Source organism: Adiantum capillus-veneris, chromosome 26 (genome assembly GCF_014529385.1).
Source record: "Adiantum capillus-veneris isolate H3 chromosome 26, ASM1452938v2, whole genome shotgun sequence".
Classification (NCBI taxonomy): domain Eukaryota; kingdom Viridiplantae; phylum Streptophyta; class Polypodiopsida; order Polypodiales; family Pteridaceae; genus Adiantum; species Adiantum capillus-veneris.
Genome location: NC_140956.1, coordinates 132,567,808 through 132,591,436, shown reverse-complemented (window position 1 = coordinate 132,591,436; position 23,629 = coordinate 132,567,808). Strand labels below are relative to the sequence as shown.

At 44.3% G+C, this 23,629-nt stretch overlaps 1 protein-coding gene across 5 annotated transcripts in view; it reads left to right on the top strand.

Moving 5' to 3' along the window:
• LOC147424229 (protein ZINC INDUCED FACILITATOR-LIKE 1-like) overlaps positions 1 to 23,629 on the top strand; it is a 72,830-nt gene that overhangs the window by 25,644 nt on the left and 23,557 nt on the right. For all 5 annotated transcript variants that reach the window (XM_086500935.1, XM_086500936.1, XM_086500934.1 and 2 more), the window contains exons 6-7: positions 22,050 to 22,103; positions 22,197 to 22,259. In XM_086500935.1, coding sequence (XP_086357061.1) covers positions 22,050 to 22,103; positions 22,197 to 22,259 — 117 coding nt within the window. The remainder of the gene's footprint in view (positions 1 to 22,049; positions 22,104 to 22,196; positions 22,260 to 23,629) is intronic.

Here is a 23,629-nt window from a genome sequence, read left to right as displayed (position 1 = left end):
CACTCGCAAAGCAAGTGACCTTCGAGGCATCAATGCCAAAATGCTGAAATGGACATCTGAAAAAACACGCTTTTGGATATGTGATATGTTCAATCTTGCAATTCAACATGGAATGCCTCATGATTGGAGCACAAACTGGATTAAAGCGTTGCATAAAGGGGGAGATGTAAACAATGTAAACATGCCAGAGATGCAAGAGAAGGAACAATATCCGCAAGCTCAAGAAGAGATGTCAATGACACAAGAGGCAGAAGAAGAGTTGCAGCTTGCGATTGAAGCAGCATTGGACGACAGCACGAAAAAGGCTATTAAGTGGAAAAAAAGACCATTACAAGCATTAAGCAAAGCTCATCTTTCCATTGATGATATACGCATGACATGGTTGCCGCCAACTTTGCCGCTTGCTTTATTAAAGTATGAGATGTTGAGATACAAGAAGAATATTAAAGCTGAAGGCCAACAACCACTGTTCGAGGGGGATATAAAAGACAAAGATGTTCGCAAACAAATTGTGGATTCTCAGCCAAGTGGCGCAAGAAATGGCTTCAAATTTATCATCAATGCCTCATTCATTTAGTAGAAGCCCCGAAGGTGATCAGAGATGATGCCAGTTAATGCCAAGTAAAGAGGGTGCATAGGTGGAAGGAATACATGCTACTACGCAGGAGCCACCCTACATGGCTTAACTACCCAAAGCTGAGCGGGCCAAGGAAAGGGGAGAAAATAGGATATGACTATATGGTGAAAACCCTTCGGGGAGCCATAGATTTATATTCCGGCTCCCCTGACCTTTCGTGCCAAATGCTACGCAAAATCTGTAAAACGCTATATGCTTGTTTCGATCCTTAGAAATGCTCTTCATCAAATATTATCAGAGCAAGCATGACCAAAGTGGAATGCTCGTGGGATCTTTCTGGAATGCCGACTACAAACGAGCTCACTGCAATATATGCAAGGGTAATGTTCTTACCCTCCTATCACATGTAGGCATTCGAAGAAGCATTCTACACCGGCTTTTTCTCATATGAAAGCAAGATCTTTGGATGAGCGATGGAGGAAGACAAGGCAAGATACAAAAGCTTCTTGGAAACCAGAGGCTTTTGCAAGTTTGATTGAAATCAAACAAAGCTGGACAACAAAAATTTGAAGACCTAGGTCATGTCAGGGACGACATGATTTAGGGGGGGGAGTGTTACTTGCCAGGGTTAACGCGTCTTCTTATGACTAGTCCCATTTTGTAATGATGTACGGTGTTTCATAGATTGTCGGGACTCTAAATGAGTTTTCACCTTGTATTAAATGATTGAGTTTATTTGACAGTCAATAAGAGTAAGTGTAGAACAATTGAGTTTTTCTATTTAAACCCTAGTGGGAGGGTATAAAACCCAATTTCGTTAATACACTAAGGGTGCTTTTGAATAACTAAGGTCTACAAGTGAGTGTACGTGCTCTGTGTGTTGTGTATGACTATGAGAGTAGAGAGGTATATCCTATCGCTACGCGCCGTACGAAAGGGGAAATCAACAACATAGAGTACCGCTGCGATCATTGCGGAGAGGGCTACATGCCAACGCCAAGCTTGCAAGCATTCACTGGAATCTAGTGTATCTCATCCGCGACAAACAAACGGAGGTAAGTCACCACTCCTGTCTCCGATTTGATATTGTAGCATATCAAAACAATGAGGGCGATGTAAACTACATGTAGGATCTAACAAATCTTAGAAACGGCGACCTAGATTTCCACGCCTGTTTTCGTACGCGTTTTGAACATGTGTATCTTAGAGAGGGGTAATGGGGTCATAGGCTTGAGGTTAGTGTTCTTAGGTGATAATAAGAAGTTTCCCTACGTTTAGAGGAGTTCCGAGATCGTTAGGAGGCCTAATTGTTGTAGTTAGTCTCTAGTTGACTCTTTCGGTTTCAATTGCATCTAGTTAGGTATATCCTCGAGTAGATTAGCTTATCCTAAGGTCAGATAGGAGATTGAAGACCTTCTATTTGCTTCCATGCGCCTGCGGGTCAAGCTTCATCCTTGGTTGACAAAATAGAGGGGTAATGTTGTCATAGGCTTGAGGTTATTGTTCTTTGGTGATAATAAGAAGTTTCCCTAAGTTTAGAGGAGTTTCGAGATCGTTAGGAGGCCTAATTGTTGTAGTTAGTCTCTAGTTGACTTTCTCGGTTTCAATTGCATCTAGTTAGGTATATCCTCGAGTAGATTAGGTTATCCTAAGGTCAGATAGGAGATTGAAGACCTTCTATTAGCTTCCATGCGCCTGCAGGTCAAGCTTCATCCTTGGCTGACAAAATAGAGTTGTTGGTCTAGTTGTCGTTGTGTTGACGTCTGCTCGCGACGATCCGCCAACATTGGCACCATTGCCGGGGACGAGGGCCTAAGTAGGTGACCAATAAGTAGTCTACAAGGAGATTTCTCTAGTTTACCAGGGAATATTTCATCTAAGATAGGATCAAAGGGTAGGAGACTCGCTAGGTCTTAGAGAGGTGCTAGGGAGTGGAAGCTTGCCTAGGTCTTTCGCAATAGTTAGGATTAGGAATTAGGATAATTAGGAAGTAAATTGGGTAACGAATCAAGTGGTAATTCCATAGGATTGCAAGTTGACTGTCTGATGTGACTTGACAAACTCTTAATATCAAACTTCATCCCATATGACTTCTAGGAGTAGTATAAGTTAGATAATCTTGATTTTGATCTTGAGCAATCAAATAGTTGAAGATTTGCTAGTTTAAATCAAGCATCAGAAGGAAGATTTGTTGGAAAAAATCAAAAGCCATCATAGTTGTGCTTTCCACATGAGATTTTGATTGTAAAAAGGTCATTGTGAACTAAGAGCATAAGTTTTGCTCTCTGGACTTGAAAGAAACTGTCTAAAATCACCCACAGGAAACATACATGTATGTTTCCTGGGGGCTAAAATTGACACAATCCTACATCACATCAATGTTTGCAGAGGTTCAAATGAATGTGTGTAGCTAGGATATGCATCAAAATTAATCATTTGCATTGAAAAACAAGAGAGAGATAAAAAAGTGAACCTGAAAGACAACAAAACCCTAAAATTGGGAAAACAAGGTCTAAAAGGACTCAAACAACTTTTTGAAGTTGTAGGGGTACTAACTTTAAGCCAAGGAAGGGATGATTGGGCTTACAGTAAAAAAGAACATATACTCAAGAAACATTCGCATATGTTTCCCAAGTGATGCTTCTGGGTGTCAAACTCAACAACTCCAAGCTTGTATCATAAGTACATGTAGTGATAAGCTTGCTCAAGAAGTTTGAAGTCATTTGAACAAAGATTGATTAAATTAGAGCAAAATTTGGGAATGGTGACACACCAAGGGCTAAATTGCACAAGTTTGAGATTTTTCACTTCCTAAAGCTTGTCAAAGTGAAAATAAGGGTTGTATGAACACTCAACATTGAGTAATTGTACAAAATATTGAGAAATTAGAATGTAGGAAACATATGGGTATGTTTCCTATAGGTCAATTCTGATAGCCAAATTGGGTTTTGAGAAGTTGGGTCTTGCACACATCTTGAGTTACGCTAGTAAACTCAAATTGGGGGGATTTTGACCTTTCTATAAACTTGTAAGGAGTCATACTAGTAATCTGAACCATTTACTCAAAACACTTGCCAAGGGACTCAACAAGGCAGGGATAACCTTCTTATCCAGTCAAAAATCAAAATTGACTATCAAATAGTCATCTAGGAAACATATGGGAATGTTTCCTAAACCCTAATAGTTGTCATTAGCCAGAAGTAGCACAAGGGACAAGTATACATTGTAACATGAAATCCGTGAGTTCAAAAGGGAAGTTAGAGACAAAACAGGTCTGTAAAGATAGTGTACAATTGTAGAAAGGTTGACAGGCCGAGCCATCATCTAGTACACGTCTCCATGCGCACTGCCCTAATGTATGGCTGCCCTAAGATAAGTGGATAGCTAGAATACTCCTGCACAGAGAAGTTTTGGTCATCAATAACATCTCCTATTGTTACCTTGACACTTGGACAAGAAGCATACAAATCCCCAGGTAACATATTTGCAGCTCGGATTCTCCATCCATGGTTTGTCTCAGCAGGCCATTGTCCTTTGAGATACAAGCTCTTTGTCATCAAATTTGTCTCGGAACCAGGATCTATAAGTGCAAGAACTGGCTCACAAAGTCTCCCAACTTAACCAGTGTCTTTGTTGTGGCCCTAGCCCAATAATGAGTCCCTGTGAAGTGATTTCTAGCAATAAGACTTGTCTCTTCCTCATCATTGAACCGCACATGCTTCACATTTCTTGAAAGACCATTGCTATCAAAAACACTTGTAGGCTCTTCATAGTCTTCATATGCTTTCGCATATTCATCTAGTATGCTTTCAATTTCCTGCTGAAGACTATGTATCATCTGCGTCTTTATTGCCTCAGCTTCTGGCTCATTTGGAACTTGGCATTTTCTTTTAACTATGTCAATAATCTCTTCATGAAACTCCCGCTTGGCAATTCCAAAGACTTCGCGTAGAGTGAGATCTACTTTACTATTGAGAATCCTTTCCTCTAGCACTTTCTTTAGATCTGTGGCTAGCTCAATGTCCGACTTAAGCTTGAATGCAGGTCCTCTAGGCTTAGCTTGCTTTTTCTCCTTTGGTGCTTCTTGCATAGTTACTTCAGGTAGGGTTGGAGTAGCCTTCTGGCTTGGATCATCATCCTTCTTGTTCCCTGACCTTGTAACACGCTTTGAGGCACCAAGATTTTCTTCATCGCGCTTCCGCTTCTCTTCAACAAGACGCTCGTTGCGGGACTTAACCCAACACCTTACGGCACGAGCTGACGACAGCCATGCACCACCTGTGTCTGCGTTCCCGAAGGCGCTCCCCTCTTTCAAGAGGATTCGCAGCATGTCAAGCCCTGGTAAGGTTCTTCGCGTTGCATCGAATTAAACCACGTTGCTTTGAGCCTTTGTGATATATGCATAGACTCACAGTGAATCTACTGGATCCTTCTATCCAATTGTCTTTCTAATACAATTGCCCACTTGCTGCAAGGTTTTAGGAGCTACCTTTTGCTTTTTTGCTGTTTGTTGTGCATAGGGCCAAATGCTTCGAGTAGATAGATCTTCCCCATTAGATTCATCTATTGGCATATGCTCAACCTGCAATCTGTATGTGGAGGCTTCCCCATAAGAAATAGAGGCTAACATCTCATCCCAGATCTTCTTCATGCCTCCTTTCCCAAATGTCTTCAGTGGTTGACTTGTAGCTCGCATGTGGATCTTCCTATCCGGCCAAAATACTAAATTTCTGTTTATTGCTTCATCAAAATCATCACATCCTTTTCGAACATGATCAACACTATCACACCAAATGCACCTATTAACAAACCTTCTCTTTTCTGTGGTCGTTGGCTTGTCCCAGGTGTAGTACCTTTCTCTTCCAGACGTATAGCTTTCAAGTTCAGATTCAGTTCATGTATACCTTTAATAAGCTCCTCCAAGACTGGCTCTTCAAGCTTTGGCGTTCCTCCATTTGGTTTTTCTAGTGGCTCATCTTCAATAGAATCAGTTGTGCCTACCACAATCAATTTGTCTAATTGCTTCTGCCGCTTGATCGTCATGTTGACCGCTTCATTAACATCTTCCCAGTTTGTCTTAAGCCCTAATTCACCAGTTGGGTCCTCTAATAAGTCCACCAAACTCTTTTGAAGCTTAACATCTACAACTTGCACAAATAATTCAATCTTCTTTAGCTTCAAAGACTCCTACTCATTTATGGAAAGTTGATCAAACTGCTTTTCGAACTCATTTATGGAAAGTTGATCAAACTGCTTTTCGAACTCGTGGAGTGACTCTGGTGCTGTTAGCCCTTTGTTTTGCTGTTGAATCCACTTCATGAAGTAATGCTTTGTAACCTGGCCTTTGTCTTCTATGAAGTATTCTTCTTTGAGTGCTTGCCTAAATTCTTTCCATGAGCCTCCTTGAGCACTTTGCAAATCATTAATCTGCCCTTGCAACTCTGGAGTTGCAATGAAGATAAAACTATCCACTGCTTCATGCTCTTCTACACCATTATCCTCCATTGATTGTTCATAAAGCTTGATAAACTTTGATATATCTCGGCCTTCAAATGCCCTAACTTGTCGGTGACCATTTGTCTTGCTTTGCAAATGCGAAAAAACATGTCTTGTGTACTTTGTTGATCAAGAATTTGTTGTTGTTGCATCAACGCGGCCATCTGTTGGAGAAATTGTTGAAAACCTGATTCTTGCTGATTTTCCATCTTCCAATCTTCTTGTCAACACAGAACAAACACTCACCCCAGCTATTTCACGTGAGGTTCACCAAAGATATCGAGATGTGTGCGATCTAGCCGGGAAGGCGTTGGGCCTCTGGCTGTGAGAGTTCGTGAAGAGCCGAGCTGAATCGGAAGAGGTTGGAAGCAAATTACACACACAAAAATCTTCAAACACCAGCCATGAAAGTTTGGATCAAGTAAACACACAAGATTAGCTCAAAACTTCAAATTTTTGCGGTAGATGTGATAGCTTCTACTCCAATTGCAAGAGTACATCACCAATTGCTTGAGATCAAAACCCTAGCTCTCTCCCTTAATCAACCCTAAACCTGAGCTTGTGGAAGATTAGGCCCTTCCGTAGCCACACACACACACACACACATGAAATTGAAGGGAGAAAACCCTATTGACCCTCAAGAACCCCAAAACAGGTGTAGATCAGATTAGGACTGCACTAGTGAGTTGTAGTAGATGGGCATAACTTGAAGTGGGAGAGGAGTTTTCATGTGCTTCCAAGCTCCCAAGGGCCCTACTTGCTTAGATAAACAACGGCATCGTTGTTGCTCCCTCGTAAATTGGTATTTTTCACACTTTTGGGCCCATGTTTGGACCAAAAAACCCATGTTTTGGACCATTTTTGACTAAAAAATGGCCGTTTTGGGTGGGAAAAATAGCAAACGAGGTCAGATTGAGCCCAAATTAGACACGCCTGATCCTTGCATGGTCCACCACATGATCATACATCACATTTCCACATATGGTTACTCTTTCTTGCATTATTGACGGTGAGGCATGCTTGTTATCGCATATAGACAGCCACCATGTGACTTGTTATTTTTGGCCTGAACGGGTGCATCCCACACATACCCTTAGCTTAAAAACATATTGCAAACACCAAATTCATGTTTGGAATTGGAAAAGTCTACTTTTGCCACACGTAGCACTTGAACTCCGCATTCGATAGGTTTACGTCGGCAACCATCTAGAAACATAATTAGACCATGTACATAGTGACACTGGTTCTCACTTCACTTCAATTCACTATATGAACGTGTCATGACACGCCAACGTATTTCTTTTGATAAATGTTTCTCCACTGTGCCAGTAGTAGGTCACTTCACTTCAATTCACTATATGAACGTGTCATGACACGCCAACGTATTTCTTTTGATAAATGTTTCTCCACTTTCACATATTGGATTCATGTGAAAAGTCTATCTTAATGTGATTAATGGATGGAGAGAGAGAGAGAGAGAGAGAGAGAGAGAGAGAGAGAGAGAGAGAGAGAGAGAGAGAGAGAGAGAGAGAGAGAGAGAGAGAGAGAGAGAGAGAGAGAGAGAGAAATGAAATGTTATATTAACGTCTTCAAAAGGCCAAAGTGACCTATGAGACCAAACTGATACAAAAGTGGTGAATCTGTTACAATGTCTGGGTACCTTAGTACTAAAGTACTAAGTGTGAAAAGTGTGAGTGTGAAAATAAATGCGAAAAACTAAATACAAAGTATTAGATAAACTTCTTAGGAGCATTCTGGGTGTCTGGCTAGAATGCTTCTAATCCTTTGTTTTTCTTTTTCCGAGAAAAAGATCCTTCTATTAGTTAATGAAAACTACCCATAGGGCCACAACCACCTCTGCAAGAGAGGGCTACAACCACCATGATGGGGAGACTCTCCCAATGAAAGAACAACATATATACAACGAGGCTAAATCAAGAGATGGGAGGAGGGAAGAGCCACACAGGTGGACGGTAGTGCCATCTGAGCACACCCTGGACAATGGTGTAGAAAGGCCCAGTTCGCCAGAGTCGAAGGAAAGCCTCGCGGCGCTCCCGCATGCGATCGGAGCTGCCCTGTAGTCCCTCAAGCTGTCTTTTGAGAGTATGGATCAGCTCTAGCCAAAAGTCACGAACAGTCTCTGCTGGTGGCACAGAGCGAGCCTCAAAAATGCGGAAACAGCGGGCCCGCCAGATGAACCAAAGTGTCAGGCCACTGATGAGCTCCTAACACTCCTTTCTCTCACTGCACCACTCCTGTGGAGTAAGCTCTGTAGCAGGCTGGAGTGTAGGTCGCCCCCCCTGTATCACTATCATCCTGCTGGTGGAAGATAGCTCAAATTGAAGTGCCGGGCCCGTGAGAGTGGACCAAGCTGCTGCCCCCCAAGTGTACTATCTAGCCGTGGAGAGAGTAGGCATCAGCCGAAGAACTCGTAGCCACACCTGTTGGGCCAAGGGACAGTCCCAAAGACAATGACGCTGACTCTCCACCAATTGGTCACAAGCTGCACATGCGGCCGAGAGACCACTATGCACAAGCCAACTCCCTATTGTTGTAGCTCTGTGTGCAACCAGCCATTGAAACAAAGTGACGCGCCTCGGCTGTCTGGAGTCCCACAGCCTCTGCCAAAAGGTTGCCAAGAACTCGATTGTGAGGCCCTCCTCCTGCCAATGACGTGCTGCAGCAGGGCGGGTCTCTCTCTGTGCTGCAAGTATATGACGGCCAAGCCGAACAGTGTACTGAAAGAAGGGGACTCCTGGGTGGTTTGCAGAAGAGAAGGGGTCCCTCCATAGCCACTCACCAGGATCCCACTGTACTCGTGCCAGTGGACAACACTCCCAAGCCCATAGCCTCGAGTGTCCAGTCTCAAGAGCTGTTGGATCTGGGTCTATGACGCAAGTCCTCCCACAAATGCCCATAACTCGGATCCTCTGGAAACAGCACTTTGCTACCTGCAGGGCCTCTACTGTAACTCGCTGTAGTCATCCCCCACCTTGAAGCTCGAAGAACAGGGTTGGGACAGTCTCTGAGTAGGCCCTGACTGAAATGAGAACCTCCAGTCGTGTGAGGGCTCCCATCCACCGGGGTGCTATTGGCTCGAGAGGCGTGAGCGACTCAGCTGGAACTGACTCTGAGATGTCCTGACACATGCTTTGCACCCCTCTCATGCCCTGTAGCTAGAAACCCTGCACCTCCTCTGACAAACCTGTGAACTCTAGCCAGTCACCTAGAGAGCGCGCTGGACCTGCTGCCATGGGACCCCAGGAAACATGAGGTCGGCTACCAACCAAGTGGCCTCTCTGAGTGCTAACCATGGGGTTCCAGACGAGGGGCTGCCGTAGGTACTCCTCCGTGCATGTCGACTGTCTCTGCTCAGGGCCATGCCGTAAGAGCTCTTAAGATCGAAGCAAACTCACAGCGAAGCGGTCCTCCAGTCTCCTTCTCAAACCAACTCGGCGCATCTCTGTAAAGATCCATCTGGTCGAAGGTTGCCAAGGGCCTCCTGACTGAGGCACCCTGGCACGAAGCCTCTGGAGCAAGAACTCTTTCCAGGGCTCCTCACCTGGAAGAAGTCCTCTGACTATGAACTTCCCAAGAAGGGCTCTGCTTTGCTGTGCTAGATCAATGATCCCAAGTCCTCCTTGAGAACAAGGAAGCGTGATGACCGACCAAGCCACCTTGGCTGGGGCTATCTGAGTGTCACGCCTTGACCAAAGGAAGTTCCTGATCAGCCTCTCTACCTGGCTGATACAAGAACTCGAGAAGATCCAGTAGGAAGTGATGTACCACATAGTCGCCAACAACACCTGGTTGGCAATCACTACTCTACCAGCCAGCGAAAGTCGTGCTGAGCTCCAATGTAACAGCTTTCTCTTGATGGACAAGAGAAGAGGAGCAATCTGCTGCTCGGGAGACAAGTCCAAACCAACCTGACAACCCAAGTATCGAACTGCAGTCCCTGGGGGAATTTACCTGAAACCCTCTCCTGGCATCCAATCTGGCACAGGAGCACTACCAACCGAGAAAGCCACTGTCTTTCTCCAGTTGATCAGTGTGCCCGATGCACAACAGAAGGTCTCCAAAGCCTGCTCACATCTGTGAAGATTGGCCTCCTGGCCATCTAAGTACAAGACTGAGTCATCGGCAAACTCAGCGTCCAATAGCTCATCTCCCCGAATAGGGAGTGCTAAGCCCCGTAGACCAACCTGCTGTGACACCAAAAATCTGCTCATCGCCTCCGCATAGAACAGAAAGAGAAAGGGGACAAGAGGACAACCCTGTCTGACCGAGCGTGTGAGCATGAAGTGCTCACCTCTACCTCTTGCCAAAAGCACCCGACTGTGAGCCTGTCTGTACAAAGCTGACACCCCTCTGATCCAAGCATCTGAGAAGCCCATCTTGCGTAGAGTGTCCTCTAGAAAGTCCCAGTCAACTCTGTCGTATGCCTTCTCAAAATCGAGAAGAAGAATCACAAGGTCCTCACCACGGAGGCGTGCCAGTGTAGAAGCCTCCCAGAAAGTAAAGATGTTGTCAAGGATACTGCGTTCCTAGAGAAAACTTGTCTGAGTCCCATGTATGAGGCTCTCTAGAAGTGGCTGAATCCTCAAACTCAGAGCCTTGGCAAGAATTTTGTAGGCTGAGTTGAGGATGGTGATGGGACGCCACTGTCCAATCTCATCCAAGGAGCCACCCTCCTTGGGAATGAGGTAGATCAGGACCTCACTCATGCTGTCAGGCATCACTCCTGTGTGCAAAATGTACTGAAAAGCACTACAAAGATCTGGGCCAAGCAGGTCCCGGTACTCCAAGAAAAAGCTGAGAGTCAACCCATCCTCACTTGGACAGCTACCACGAGGGAGGTCTCTAAGAGCTGTGTGCAACTCCTCAAGCTGAAGTGGCATCTCTAGCCTCTGGCGCATCTCCTCTGTCACAAGACATGGCATCTGTGCCCAAACCTGCTCCCTGCATGCATCCTGCCGCCTTGACTGGGGCTTAGCTGACAGTAACTCACGGTAAAAGTCAGTAGCAATTGCACGCATATCCTCCGGCTCACAAGCAACTGACCCATCGGGCCTCCTCAACTGATTGACCTTGGCATGCGAGTGTCGAGGTCCCACTGTCCTAAAAAAATCACCAGTCACTCTGTCACCCACCTGAGTCCACTGAGATGCCTGTTAGTGGAAGGCAAACTCATAACACCTCTCCTCTGTGCTAGCAAGCTCCTGCCGAGCGTGGTGTAACTGCTCCTCCAATCATGGACTGTTTGGATGTTGCGCCTGCATCCTCTGTAGTGAAGCAATGCCTCGTCTGAGACGCTGCTCCGCCTCTCACTGCAGCCCGGCGAGCCAGAGAGTCCTGAAGAAAAAAGTGGCTAAGCTGAGCTAGTCCTGAGGCCACTCTGTCTGCAGGTGAAACCTGGCTGTCCATGCCCTCTGTCCAGATAGCCTCTACCCTCTCTCTGAGTGCTGAGTCCAACAAGACCCTCTCTGGGATGCGAAGCATCGTGCTCCCACTCCTCTGCCTGTCTGCCACTGTGAGGATCATTGGTGCATGGTCCGAGATGGATGTCCCTGCCAGGATGCCCAGTGATTCCCCTAAGTCACTGAAGTGGTCACTAGTGTAGAAGCGATCTATCCGCGATAGATTCACTCCTCCCACTCTGCGGTCCGATCTAGAGAAGGCAAGACTGTCTGGGGGCCTCACAAAACCAGAGTGCTCCCATGTATCCGAGACCCTCAAAGTCATACACAGCCTCTCCCAAGCTGCCAACTCGACTCCATGCACAGTAGCATGGCTGCCACCAATTCTGTCAGAAGGGTCCTCCAACATGTTGAAGTCCCCTCCTATACACCAATGATCGGCCTGCGGCAAAGACTCAACAATCTGTGACCAAAACTCTGCACGAGCACTGGCCACATTGGGCGCATAGATGTTTTGGAAGCTCACAAGGCCACCTTGAACCTGCATAGTAATCCACTGAGCCGTGCCTGACACAATAGTCCATCTGTCCACAATGGCCTGCTTCAATGAGTCCGCAATAGTCATACATACGCCACCCTGGATGCCTCCAGGTCCAAAAGCAGCTGACCAAAAGATATCATATCGTCCACGCAAAATCTGACCACATCGCCGAATGCGGCTCTCACATAGATGGTGCTCTTGAAGCATAGGGAGATCAATCTCTCCTCCCGCAAGGCAACGCTGAAGCTCCTGACACAATCGGCCCCGCTGTCGTTGAAACTGGGGCCCACCTAGTCCCTGTACGTTCCATGAGACGATCCTCATGGGGAGCGAGAGAGAACAGATGCTGCGGCAGCAGCAAGACGGGCTATCTTCGAGGCTGGCTTGGGTGGGGAGTAATCCGCATCCGAGCGTCCTCTAGATAGGCGTGCCTGCAGTGAGTGCCTAGCCCAAGCCAGATTTACGAGTTTGTTTGGAAGGCTATTTGGGAGAACATTGGCATGCGGTTGCAGTTCTGGTCATCTTTCCACCGGCAGATTGACGGGCAATCTGAGATTGCCAATTGAGTAGTACTAGATTTATTGAAGTCTTACATCTTGGATCAGAAGACTCAATGGGAAAAGTATTTACCTTTGTGGAATTTGCCTACAATAACACGATACACTCTTCGACGAGGAAGGTGCCATTTGAGATTATTGAAGGTGCTACGAAGGTTCCACCCTTCCTAAGCACGAAAGATAAGAATTTTGAAGTCGATCAGTATACGTGTGACTTGGACACGGCTTTTGCGAAGGTCTGCGAGGCTTTGCAGAAAACTCAAGAAAGACAGAAAAAGGCAGCAGTCGCCATCATCGCGATTTGAAATTGAAGGAGAACGATTGGGTGCTCTTACGTTTTGAGAAGGCACGCTTGAGAAAGAAAAAGGGAAAGGAGAGGCTTTTTTCAAAGCTTAGTATGCGATACTACGGACCTTTCCAGATTTTCGAAAAGATAAATGATGTCTTTGTTAGATTGAAGCTGCCTGAAACTTAGAGGATTCACAATGCTTTTCATGTGAGTCTCCTGAAGGCTTTTAAAGGCGATGTGCCCGAAGATGGGGAGCCTGATGAGCAACCCGAAGTGGAAGAAAACGAGGAGATCCTTGTTCCCGAATAGATATTGCCACATAAAGACATAAAGGTTAAGGGTAAAGCGATAAGGCGGTTCTTGGTTAAATTCAAGAACTATCCCGCATTGGATGCGAAGTGGATGGAGGAGGAGGACCTAGCAGATACTCCTCAGATTGTGAATCTTTACCTTGAAGCATTGGATTAGCATAGTCTATTCTAAATGGAACCTCGAATTCAGCTTGGGTGGAATCTGGTGCAGTGGGTATGCACAAGAGGGGAGTTGATCCGCTCCTTTGTCAACAGATTGCCTCGATTTTTGACACTAAAGTCACTGATGTCTCTTTGAGTTTCAAGGATACTGTGAGCTGACAGTATTCTCTTGTAATGACTTTAGGAACTGGAATTCCCGATAATATGATACTGATTTGTTCTTGACTTGTTTAAGTGCAGGAACTGATAACGAAATGACTGTAGCATTTTGGTCTGAATGATCTCGATAGACATGGTTGCAATAGGGATTAGTCAATCGGGCATCTATGAGGTCCTGAGTGGATCTAGATGCGATTGCTAATTGCATTGTCGATAGATCATGGTCTGAGATCCGAATGAATGTTGAATGTGATTTATCATGTGATGTCCTGTGATGTCAAGTGACGTCTTGTGATGTCGTGTGATGTGACTGTCGATTGGTACATGTGCTAGATGTGTGTTCCTAGTGCGTCGGTATTAACAGTCAGTGTTTGCTAAGACAGTTTATGACTTCTGTCTATTTTGCAGGCGTAATCGAGGGCGATTACAATGCTTTCAAGAGGGGGGTAACTGTCTTATTCAGTGGCGATTGTCACAAACTGGTGACGTGGCTGCCTAGTACACACACACACACACACCTTTCTTTGGCATGGAACAGTCCCGGTTGCAGGCAAAAATGATGATGTGGCAACCCGTGTACGGAAAAAGCTGACGTGGCGTGACTGTACGGAAGCCCGCGTTTGGCGGCGCAGTTCACGGAAAAGCCTTGCTGATGTGGCAGATTGCGTACAGAATTTCTGGGAGCTTTTTACGTGGGCTGGACTCTACGCAATACTTGAGAGAGAGAGAGAGAGAGAGAGAGAGAGAGAGAGAGAGAGAGAGAGAGAGAGAGAGAGAGAGAGAGAGAGAGAGAGAGAGAGAGAGAGAGAGAGAGAGCTTTTGAGTAATTGCTTTATTATTTGAAAAAGGCTTAAGAGCTTTTGATTTACAGCTTTTGGGGCTCTGCTTTTGGCATCCCTTGTAAACCCTTTATAAGTGTGGGCAGGCCTCCCACTTCTGAGAGCATCTGGACGCAGAGTCTGAGAGTGAGAGCCTCCCACTCCCTGGTACTTTGAGTGGCAGATTAATACAAAAAGAAATACCGAAAGGGGCGCCAGTTTTTGGGGCCAATATCTCTAGGCACGGAACTCCGCCGGACCATGTTGAATCAATTATGAACTATGAACTGTTTTGAAGTGAATTCTTGTTGTGTCGCGGTAGAATCTTGACTTGGAGTGTCCAAGTCTGTTACAACATCAATAGCAGGTTTGCAAATCTTTATTTCCTTAGGGTTAGGGTCCCTCGGCTGGTGACCATAAGTTGGTTTGGTTAGGTTTTTATTAAAAAGCCTTACTCCTGTCAGGCCCTTGGGTGCTATGCTTCACAAGTTCTTTTGAGTTCCCTTGTCCTTTTTGTCAGTTCCTCAGGTTCGGCACGCTACGTCACAAAATTGTGACATATCCCCCCCCGCCTCCCTCGCAAGAATTGTAATCGCCCTCGATTATGCCTGCAAAAAACAGCCAAAGGACAAAAACTAGCTCAGTAGATACAGACTCTATGTACTCAGGTAGCCGACCCCATAAATTCAACACTTCTACAAAGACATTAGTCACATGAGATCACATGTCCGCTGAGGGTCTTAGACACAAGTCATGATCATTGTAACTATTTAGCAATCACATCCAGACCGCTTTGATCTTTTCATGGATGTCTTGATCGACTAAATGGTTTAATCTTAACAATGTGTCTTGTGGGTGACTACCATGGGTCTATACCTTGCACTTTCCTTTAAGGGTGAATCTGGGCTTATCCTGGATTCATCTAGGTATATTTTTTAGTCGTATAGCGGACATGCAGACTTCACATTGTGAAGTTTTCGTCCGAGTTACGACCAGTTGATATTGTGCTAATTCTTTCTATCTTTTGTGGTGCGTATGCCCTATCAACTACCTCATTTTTGTGCTAATTTTTCGATTTAATGCTTCTTTTAGTGCTAGGCTTTATTATGGCTGAGTCTGCCCTTGATCTCCGGAGTCATGATAGAAACTCAGTACGTTGAACTTTGTGTTGATGTATGCTCATGTGTGTGTGCGTGTGGTGTGTGTTGTGTTTGTGAGCATATGTTAGTACCTAGTTCTAAACCCACTATTGGGCACTGACAACGTTAGTGGGGATGTCGTGGTATTTAGTCAATACTATGCATGATGGAGCTGATGGTTATTTTGTCTTGTGGGTGACTACCATGGGTCTATACCTTGCACTTTCCTTTAAGGGTGAATCTGGGCTTATCCTGGATTCATCTAGGTATATGTTTCAATCTTTCAATCTGGCCATCTCATCTAGTTCAAAGCTCTTGATGCACCTAGATCTCTATGTAGTCATTCATCCTTTTGGAATAGTTGATGCACTCACATCACTATCCAGTCATCTCATCCATATAGAACTCTTGATGCACTAGAATTACATTCACCTCAATTCACTCAACCATTACATTTAGATCTCGTTGATCTCTAACAACTCTCTAGATGCACTAAGTTCAAATCATTCATTAGACAAAATGCTGTAGACATTTCATGTTCCTTTATTATACTCTTAACAATACACGCAAAAGAGTACATGTAATTAGTTCAATTTGGGAAATTTCCAATTCTGTGTACATATTTTCATAGTCATTTGGCAAAATACTGTCTAGTGTCAGCCTGTCAGTATCCCTAAAATCGCAAGGTGACCTTATTCAATCTAGGCAACGTGTGACAAGAGAGTGAAATGGCTCCCCTCTTGTGTAGTCTGCACGACACTGCTATTAATCCAAAAGTCTCAAGGTACAACTCAAAAGCGAAGAGAATCTGCGACATTCTCTTTCCCCCATCCACTTTGCTTCGAGAGCCAAAAAAAAGTACCCTTGACCAAATTACCGGTGGACCGAGCTTACCTTTTTGTTCGCTTTTCTTGTGCCTTGGGACCTATTGGTTGCTATCCTGGCCTCTTGTGTCCACTTGTACATCAATTTGAACTGCGGAATTCTTTGATGAACTATCAACGGATTTCTTTGCTTCTTCGGAACTCTCTGATAAACTGTTAACTGATTCACTTGCTTCTTTGGCGGAACTCTCTGATAAACTATCAGTTGGTTCCCTTGTTCTTTCTTTTCCTTGGAAGATTCTTGCCCCGTTGAGGTGGACAATGACTTGCACTTGCTTGTCCGCAGGATAGATAAATGAGCCGGCATGCATATCAATTTCCAAAACCTTCCTTGGCATGTCCCATAAGTCTCGGAAGGGAGTCCTTGTAGACAAAATCGTCGTATTTTTTTGGGTAGACTACAACAAAACCGCTTAATCTGGTCCTTCTAAGCGATCCTCCAAAATGAGGACATTGGCAAAAGGTATCCCAAAACCTTTGGTAATAGTCATCCAAAGTGTCTTCCTTCTTCATTCTCCGATGATGGTAAGCTGTGATGATATCTTCATATTCTTTCGTCAACCATGGAGAAGTGAAAATTTTATTCACTTCTTAGGTGCTTCTCTGTGCAATAACAGAGTAGACTACCATGTCTATTCGTTTCCTTTTAAATAAGATGCCGCTCTTCTTATCTTGAAGCGTTTTGAGAAACAACCTTTCAAGAAGGTGATTTCAAACTGCTATATGAATTTAGGGCTCAATGGATATCCTAATAGCTTGAAAACGTATTAAACTTGACTGCTTGACCTCATCCTTGAACTCCTTGGTCCTTTTGTTCTTTCTCTCACTGTCTGAACTGTCAGTAGAGAACGAGACCTCCTCCTCTGAAGTGCTAGATTGATTTTTGTGCTTTCTAAACTTTTTCTTGGATCAGCTTTTCTTTTTTTTTCTCCGCTGTTGCTTTTTCTCATCCTCACTGGAACTAGAGGGTGACGATTTGTTGGAATCCTTTGAAGACGAAGAAAAATTTGGGTCATCTGCGAAACGAACACGCTTCTTGGATCATCTGGCCACCTCAAAAGTCAATTTTGGGCCCAAATAAACGGGGAAATTGTGCTTCATGCTTTTCATCAATTGGTTTGTCTTCTTTTCAAGAGCTTCGTCAAACTCTTACTGCGAGTATGTAATATTTTTAGCTACGGCTACAAATAAATGAAAATGATTTTTGTGCACACAGAATGAATTTATAAATTTATTGGTACCAACCAATTATTTAAAATAGACGGATAAATTTTCCGGTGCAATGTGCCATTTGGAAATTTATTTATGTCCGGATAGTATGATAAGTAGAACAATAGCCGGACGTAGTGCAGAATAGATCAGAACAAGCGCATGAAGAAGATGGTGTCCCCAGTTTTGTCACGTGCACATCTAACTGTATGTGCATGTGGACAAGCTATCTCAGGTCTAGGGTTTAGATCAGCTTAGGAAGTGTTCTGGCGTTTCCTGTAGTAGATCAAGTCTAGCGTTTTGCAGTTTCAAGACGCTAGATCAGCCAAGCACTTCAGCATTCAGCCATTGCAGATTTAGCCCCTAGCCTCGCAGATCTCACCTACCCGTAGCAGATCCTCGCCTACCGTCAAGTCAGCCAACGTTTACAGTTTTAGTCGCTGTTTTCAGTTTTCAGCATCTGCGTTTTCAGTGCATCGTCGGCGAGTCGTCGTCATCACCATCCTCACCGAGACAGTGTCAGAGGTCAGCAGAAAGTCAAAACTTTGCAGGTTTCAGCAATTCAGTCCTAGCGTTTCAGTTTTGAGTCTGTCCTCGTCGTGGTCATTATTGTCGTCGACATCGTCGGCAAGTCCATTGCATCTAGACCATTGTACAAGATTTGTGAAATCTATAGCATAGAATTCTCTCCCCGGAGAGAGGGGGGCCCTTGGAGGAGGGTTTGAGAACCGTCTATTGTCGTATTCTTCTCTCTGTCTCTCTCTCTCTCTCTTTGTCTCAGGATCTTCATTCACAGTAGCATTCACTTTGTTTGTGATCATTGCATTCTCTCATTAAAAGAACGGAAGGGAGTAAGTAAAAGGAACCCTTGAGCACAGTTCGGAGCACTCATCTTGAGCAAGATCAACATTCACTTCCGTTGCACTTGACATTGGTATCAAAGCAAATCCTTATTCTCTTTTGTTGCACCTGACATTGGTATCATAGCTTTGGCAGTGTTTTGTATCATTGAAGGAAAGAACCACAAGAATTTTTTTGCTTGTTGCGGTCGCACATAACTCAAGTCCACTTGGGTGTGTCGATTCCTAATCGTGTTTTTGAAGAGTGAAAGGTAACCCAAGAAAGAAGGGCTTGTCTAGCCTCCCCTTGTTCCTCTTTTCACTCATTGAGAGCGAACCGTGTACTTACCGGCTGGTCAATCGAAGTGAGGTGGAAAAAAGCAACTTTGGTGTGAGCGCAAGTTTGCAAAGGGGTGCGCTTGCAAGGAAGAGTCGAGCTCGGGTAAGAGAAAAGCCTTCTCAAACACCGATTGCAAGCTAAAGAACTCAAGAACCTCAAAAACCCAAGTTCCTCGCGAACTTAGGTACCCAAGATCGTAGTGTATGGTCATCACCCGAAGCGGAATGGATACTTTGCGTGAAGGTCATGAGCATGGAGGTGGTGACGAAGAATTTTTTTTCATTCATAGAATTTTTTTCCGACCCTTTCCCTTCCCCTTCCCCTTCCCCATCCACGCCACGGGTTGTACCAAATCCTATGGAGGCTTTGGTCAAGTCGGTGATGGACATGATGCTACAACAAGAGGCACAATGTGCCGCCTTGGATCGTGACCGCGAAGAAAGAAAGACAGCCTTGGAGCGTGAGCGTGAGCAAGCACGCTTGGCAGCTAAAGACGGAAAGGCAGCCTTGGAGCATGAGTGTGAGCAAGCACGCTTGGGGGCCGAGCAAGCTCGCGAAGCTCTACGCATAGCAGCCGAAGAAAAGCGAACGGCTATGGATTAAGAACGTGAGACGCAGAGAGACCGATGCATGCAAGAGTTGGTCCTACAGGTACTCACCACGAAATCCGAGCCACTCAAGGACGTGGGCGATTCATCAGGTAGCACAAGTCGAGAAGTTGATTCCAACAACCCCGTCATTGAGAAGTTGACATTCAGTAAGTATGATGGTAAGATGGATGCTAATGTTATTCATTCTTGGTTGCATCAATTTAATGCTTATTTGCGAGAACGAAGAAAACAGGAAATAGCAAAGTTTTGACGGCAACCATGTATCTTGCCGGTGATGCCATTAATTGGTATCAAGCGTTGCAAGAGGCACAGTTAGCCGCACACCCAGAGGAAGCCGAGGAAGACGTGCCCCTTTCTTTCAATTGGGCCGACTTCCAATACAAGCTCAAGGCGCGGTTCATGCCACCTCAGTACCTAGCGCGGTTAAAGGAAGATTGGCGCAAGCTCAAGCAAAATGGTAACTAGTCACGTCCTTCTCTAACCGTGTTATGCAGCTTGGCACCCAATTCTCTCGCCATAGAGAGGGAGGCCCTTGGAGGAGGGTTTGAGAACCGTCTGGTGTTGTATTCTTCTCTCTCTCTCTCACACAATCTCAGCACCTTCATTCACAGTAGCATTCACTTTATTTGTGATCATTGCATTCTCTCACTAAAAGAACAGAAGGCTTTACCTTTCGTAAGTAAAAGGAACCCTTGAGCACAGTTCGGAGCACTCATCTTGAGCAAGATCAACATTCACTTCCGTTGCACCTGACATGGACAAGTTAACTCTGAAAAGTCACATTTGAAAAAAAAAAAAAAACTATGAGCGCCCAAGAAAGTGGTCAATCAGACACAGTGGAAATACGTCTCGATGGAAGCAGACAGACTTAGTCGGAAGAGGCCAAGAAATAATAGAGTTAGTAATGCGAGTTTTAATGCTCGTTTTTATGTTACACAGAAATCCGAGTTTTAATGCTTGTTTTTAAGTGTAACTTAAAAACGAGCATTAATACTTGGATTTCTGACCAATCTAGAGCATTACTAACTCTGCTATTTTTTGGCCTCTCTCGACTTGGTCTGTCTTCTCTTGTCAGGACTTATTTCCACTGAGTCTGGCTGACCACTTTCTTGGATAGTCACAGTAAAAAAAAAAAAAGATTGTGACTTTTTGAGAAAACTGGACACCGTTTTATTCATGTGCTTGTTTTGATCTATTCTGCATCGCGTCCGGCTATTGTTCTACTTATCATACTGTCCGGACACGATTTCTAGATGGCACATTGCATCGGAAAATTTACTTGTCTACTTTATATAATTAATTGGTACCAATAAATTCATAAATTCATTCCGTGTGCACAAAAATCATTTTTATTTATCGACACACAAATAACAAGAGCTTCTGAGTAAACTAGGGACTCCATCTTATTCAGGCGCTTGTTTTGATCTATTCTGTAGTGCGTCCAACTACTGTTCTACTTATCATATTATCCTGACACGAATAAATTTCTAGATGGCACATTGCATCTGAAAATTTACTTGTTTATTTTGAATAATCAATTGATACCAATAAATTCATAAATTTATTCTATGTGCACAAAAATCATTTTCATTTATCTGTAGCCATAGCTACAGATATTACAAGTACAGTCTCTCCTTTTTTGCACTCGGCTTTGCTTTCTGCTTCATTGTGGTCTTGAGAGGAGAATGGACGGCCTCTTGCCATCTGGAGTGAACCTCGTCAAGCGGGTAATACTTTAGGTGATTCACATATTTCGTGTCCTTGGAGTACTTGATCATGCTTTTCATGCACGAATCAACCTGCAGTTTACGTTTGCACTCAGCTCTGTTGCCCCAAAAGCTCTGGTCCAAAAGCACTTGGCACCATAAGCATCTGCTCTCAAAATCATGCGCCAAAACTGCCCAAACCAGCCAGCACAAAACGCAGAAATCCATACACACTCTTGCCACGCCAGCAATCAATGTAAATCACGTAAACTGCCATGTAGTGCCTTGTTAGAAGCAGATTTGCAAATCTTTATTTCCTTGGGGTTAGGGCCCCTTGGCCGGTATCCATAAGTTGGTTGGGTTAGGTTTTTGTTATACACCCTAATCCCTTCTTTTCTCCCCACTGGAGGAGCAATGCTTGGCACCATCTGATGGAGATAGTGTGCTTAGCAGAACTGCTCCTATGACATGCGAGTTGATGGAGATAATTGTGCTGAGCAGAGACTGCTCCTATGAGATGCCAATTATACATTTAGTTCCATAGTGTAGCTTGTAGCTCTAGAGTCTGTTAAAGAGCCTCTTCTTTTCTATTCTAGCTAGGGTTTCAGTTAGAACTTTTCTTCACTTTTATGTTGAGATATATTATCCTTGATTGTATCTTGTTTTGGTCTCATGGTGCATTTTGGCCTCTAGAAGAGGTTAAAATATCTATAGAGTATTAGGACACTATCAATTGTTTGAGTTCCTTCCTATCCAAGAAGAAACAATCCATTTAATTTTGCAGCTCCGAAAAACTGTAAATCAGTGTCATTTCTCTAAGTTGAAAAGATTGCCTGCAAAAAAGTAGAGTTTCTGGGAGTTTCAAATAACCATAAACTAGATTGTTTGATTCCTAAGTTGGAAACTGTTGTGTTGTTAACAATCATTTTCTGATTATAATAAGTTTTATCATGCTGGTTTCATGGCTTTAATAAATTTTACTTTATGGCAGGCATATGCATCTGAAATTTGTAGCAAAGAGAATCAAGCATGGGGTCTCTCGATGGTTCTATCTTCTACTTTTCTCATTTATCATTCTGTCAATACCTTGCTTTACGTACAATTTATAGATTTTTTTTTTTTTTCATGTTTACAACAGTTAGGGACAATGTGGGCTCTGGGTTTAATAATTGGTCCAGCAATTGGAGGGTATTTAGCACAGGTATGAAGCTGTTATCTTCCCTTATTAGCCTTTGACTTCAGCCGTCAGAGTTTTTTGACTAAATGACTCGAGCAAGCTCAAAAGGCAATGATTCTAATTTGATGTATAATGTGAGTGAGCAGTGAAAGATTTATTTATTTCTGGAATTGCCTAAGAGACCTATGAAACAACAAAGTCACATCCTTGTCATGTATGATCCAAATGTGTAGTATGCTGTGTACCACGATGATAAAATGATTCTTGCTGACTGCAACCTGCTTGTCAGTAGGCGGCCTATGAGACTTTGGAGATGACATTATGGAATTGTAATGGATCTCTGAGATTGGATGCCGGTTATTTCAAAGACACGTTTTGGAGCTGAGATATTGCTATGGATACGGAGACACATCAATGTGCTGCAAGCAAATTGCCAGATGTGCTTGGTTATGGATGGGAGTCTTTACTGACCTTAGGCCAGAAGGCTAGGAGCTTGAGTAGCTTCGTGATGTAGTGCAATTCATATATAGAGATGCACGGGCTATTGTACTCAAGGGGGGTTACTCTGTCAATGTTCATGCTTTGTATTGTAGGTACTACCCCCATCTCTGCTTTCATGATGTTTTTTTGAAATCGAGGCTTTTTGTCACGTGCGCACTACACTTGCGCTCCGTGGACAAGCTTTTGCTACAGTCTAGTGTCAGTCTTAGCTTAGGACCTAGCCTGGCACTTTGTAAGCCTCTAGAAGGACGTGCATGATCAAGCCGGTCATAGTTGCATACCCTCTCTTGCACAATTTAGTCACTTAAGCATATAGGCATATGAACAGTCACTTAAGTCATTTATTATTAAGTGACTTTGACATGATACTTATTAAAAGTAGGTAGGGAAAATAGCCTAAGGACCTATAAAAGAAGCCCTTTGGGCGCCAGTAGAAGGTAGAGGAGCTGTAGAAGAACCTCTCAGTAGTACCAGCGCTTGGGCAGCCATCAGCCAGCGTTTTCTCTAGCAGCCATCAGTGTTTTCAGCCCTATGATCGCCATCAGATTTCAGCCCTTAGCGTTTTCAGCATGGCCTCGTCGCGCTGCAATCCTTGCCGCATTATCACCAATGTTTTCAGATTTCAGCCATCTTCATCTTCAACGTTTTCAGTTTTCAGCCCATCACAGTCCCTGGCGATAGCAGATCAGCCCACAGCCTCGTCGTCGTCGGAGTACCAAGTATCTCCAGCAATACCCATTAGTACCTCAGCAACACCGCAGCACAAGTACCCCTCGTCGTCGTGGTCGTCGACGTAGTATCCCATCATCTGGCACCCCTTGCGTTTTGGCTTGGCTCCTGCCTAGCTCAGAGTAAGGATCATCAAGACCTCCGTGTCCTTAGCACCCAAGTAC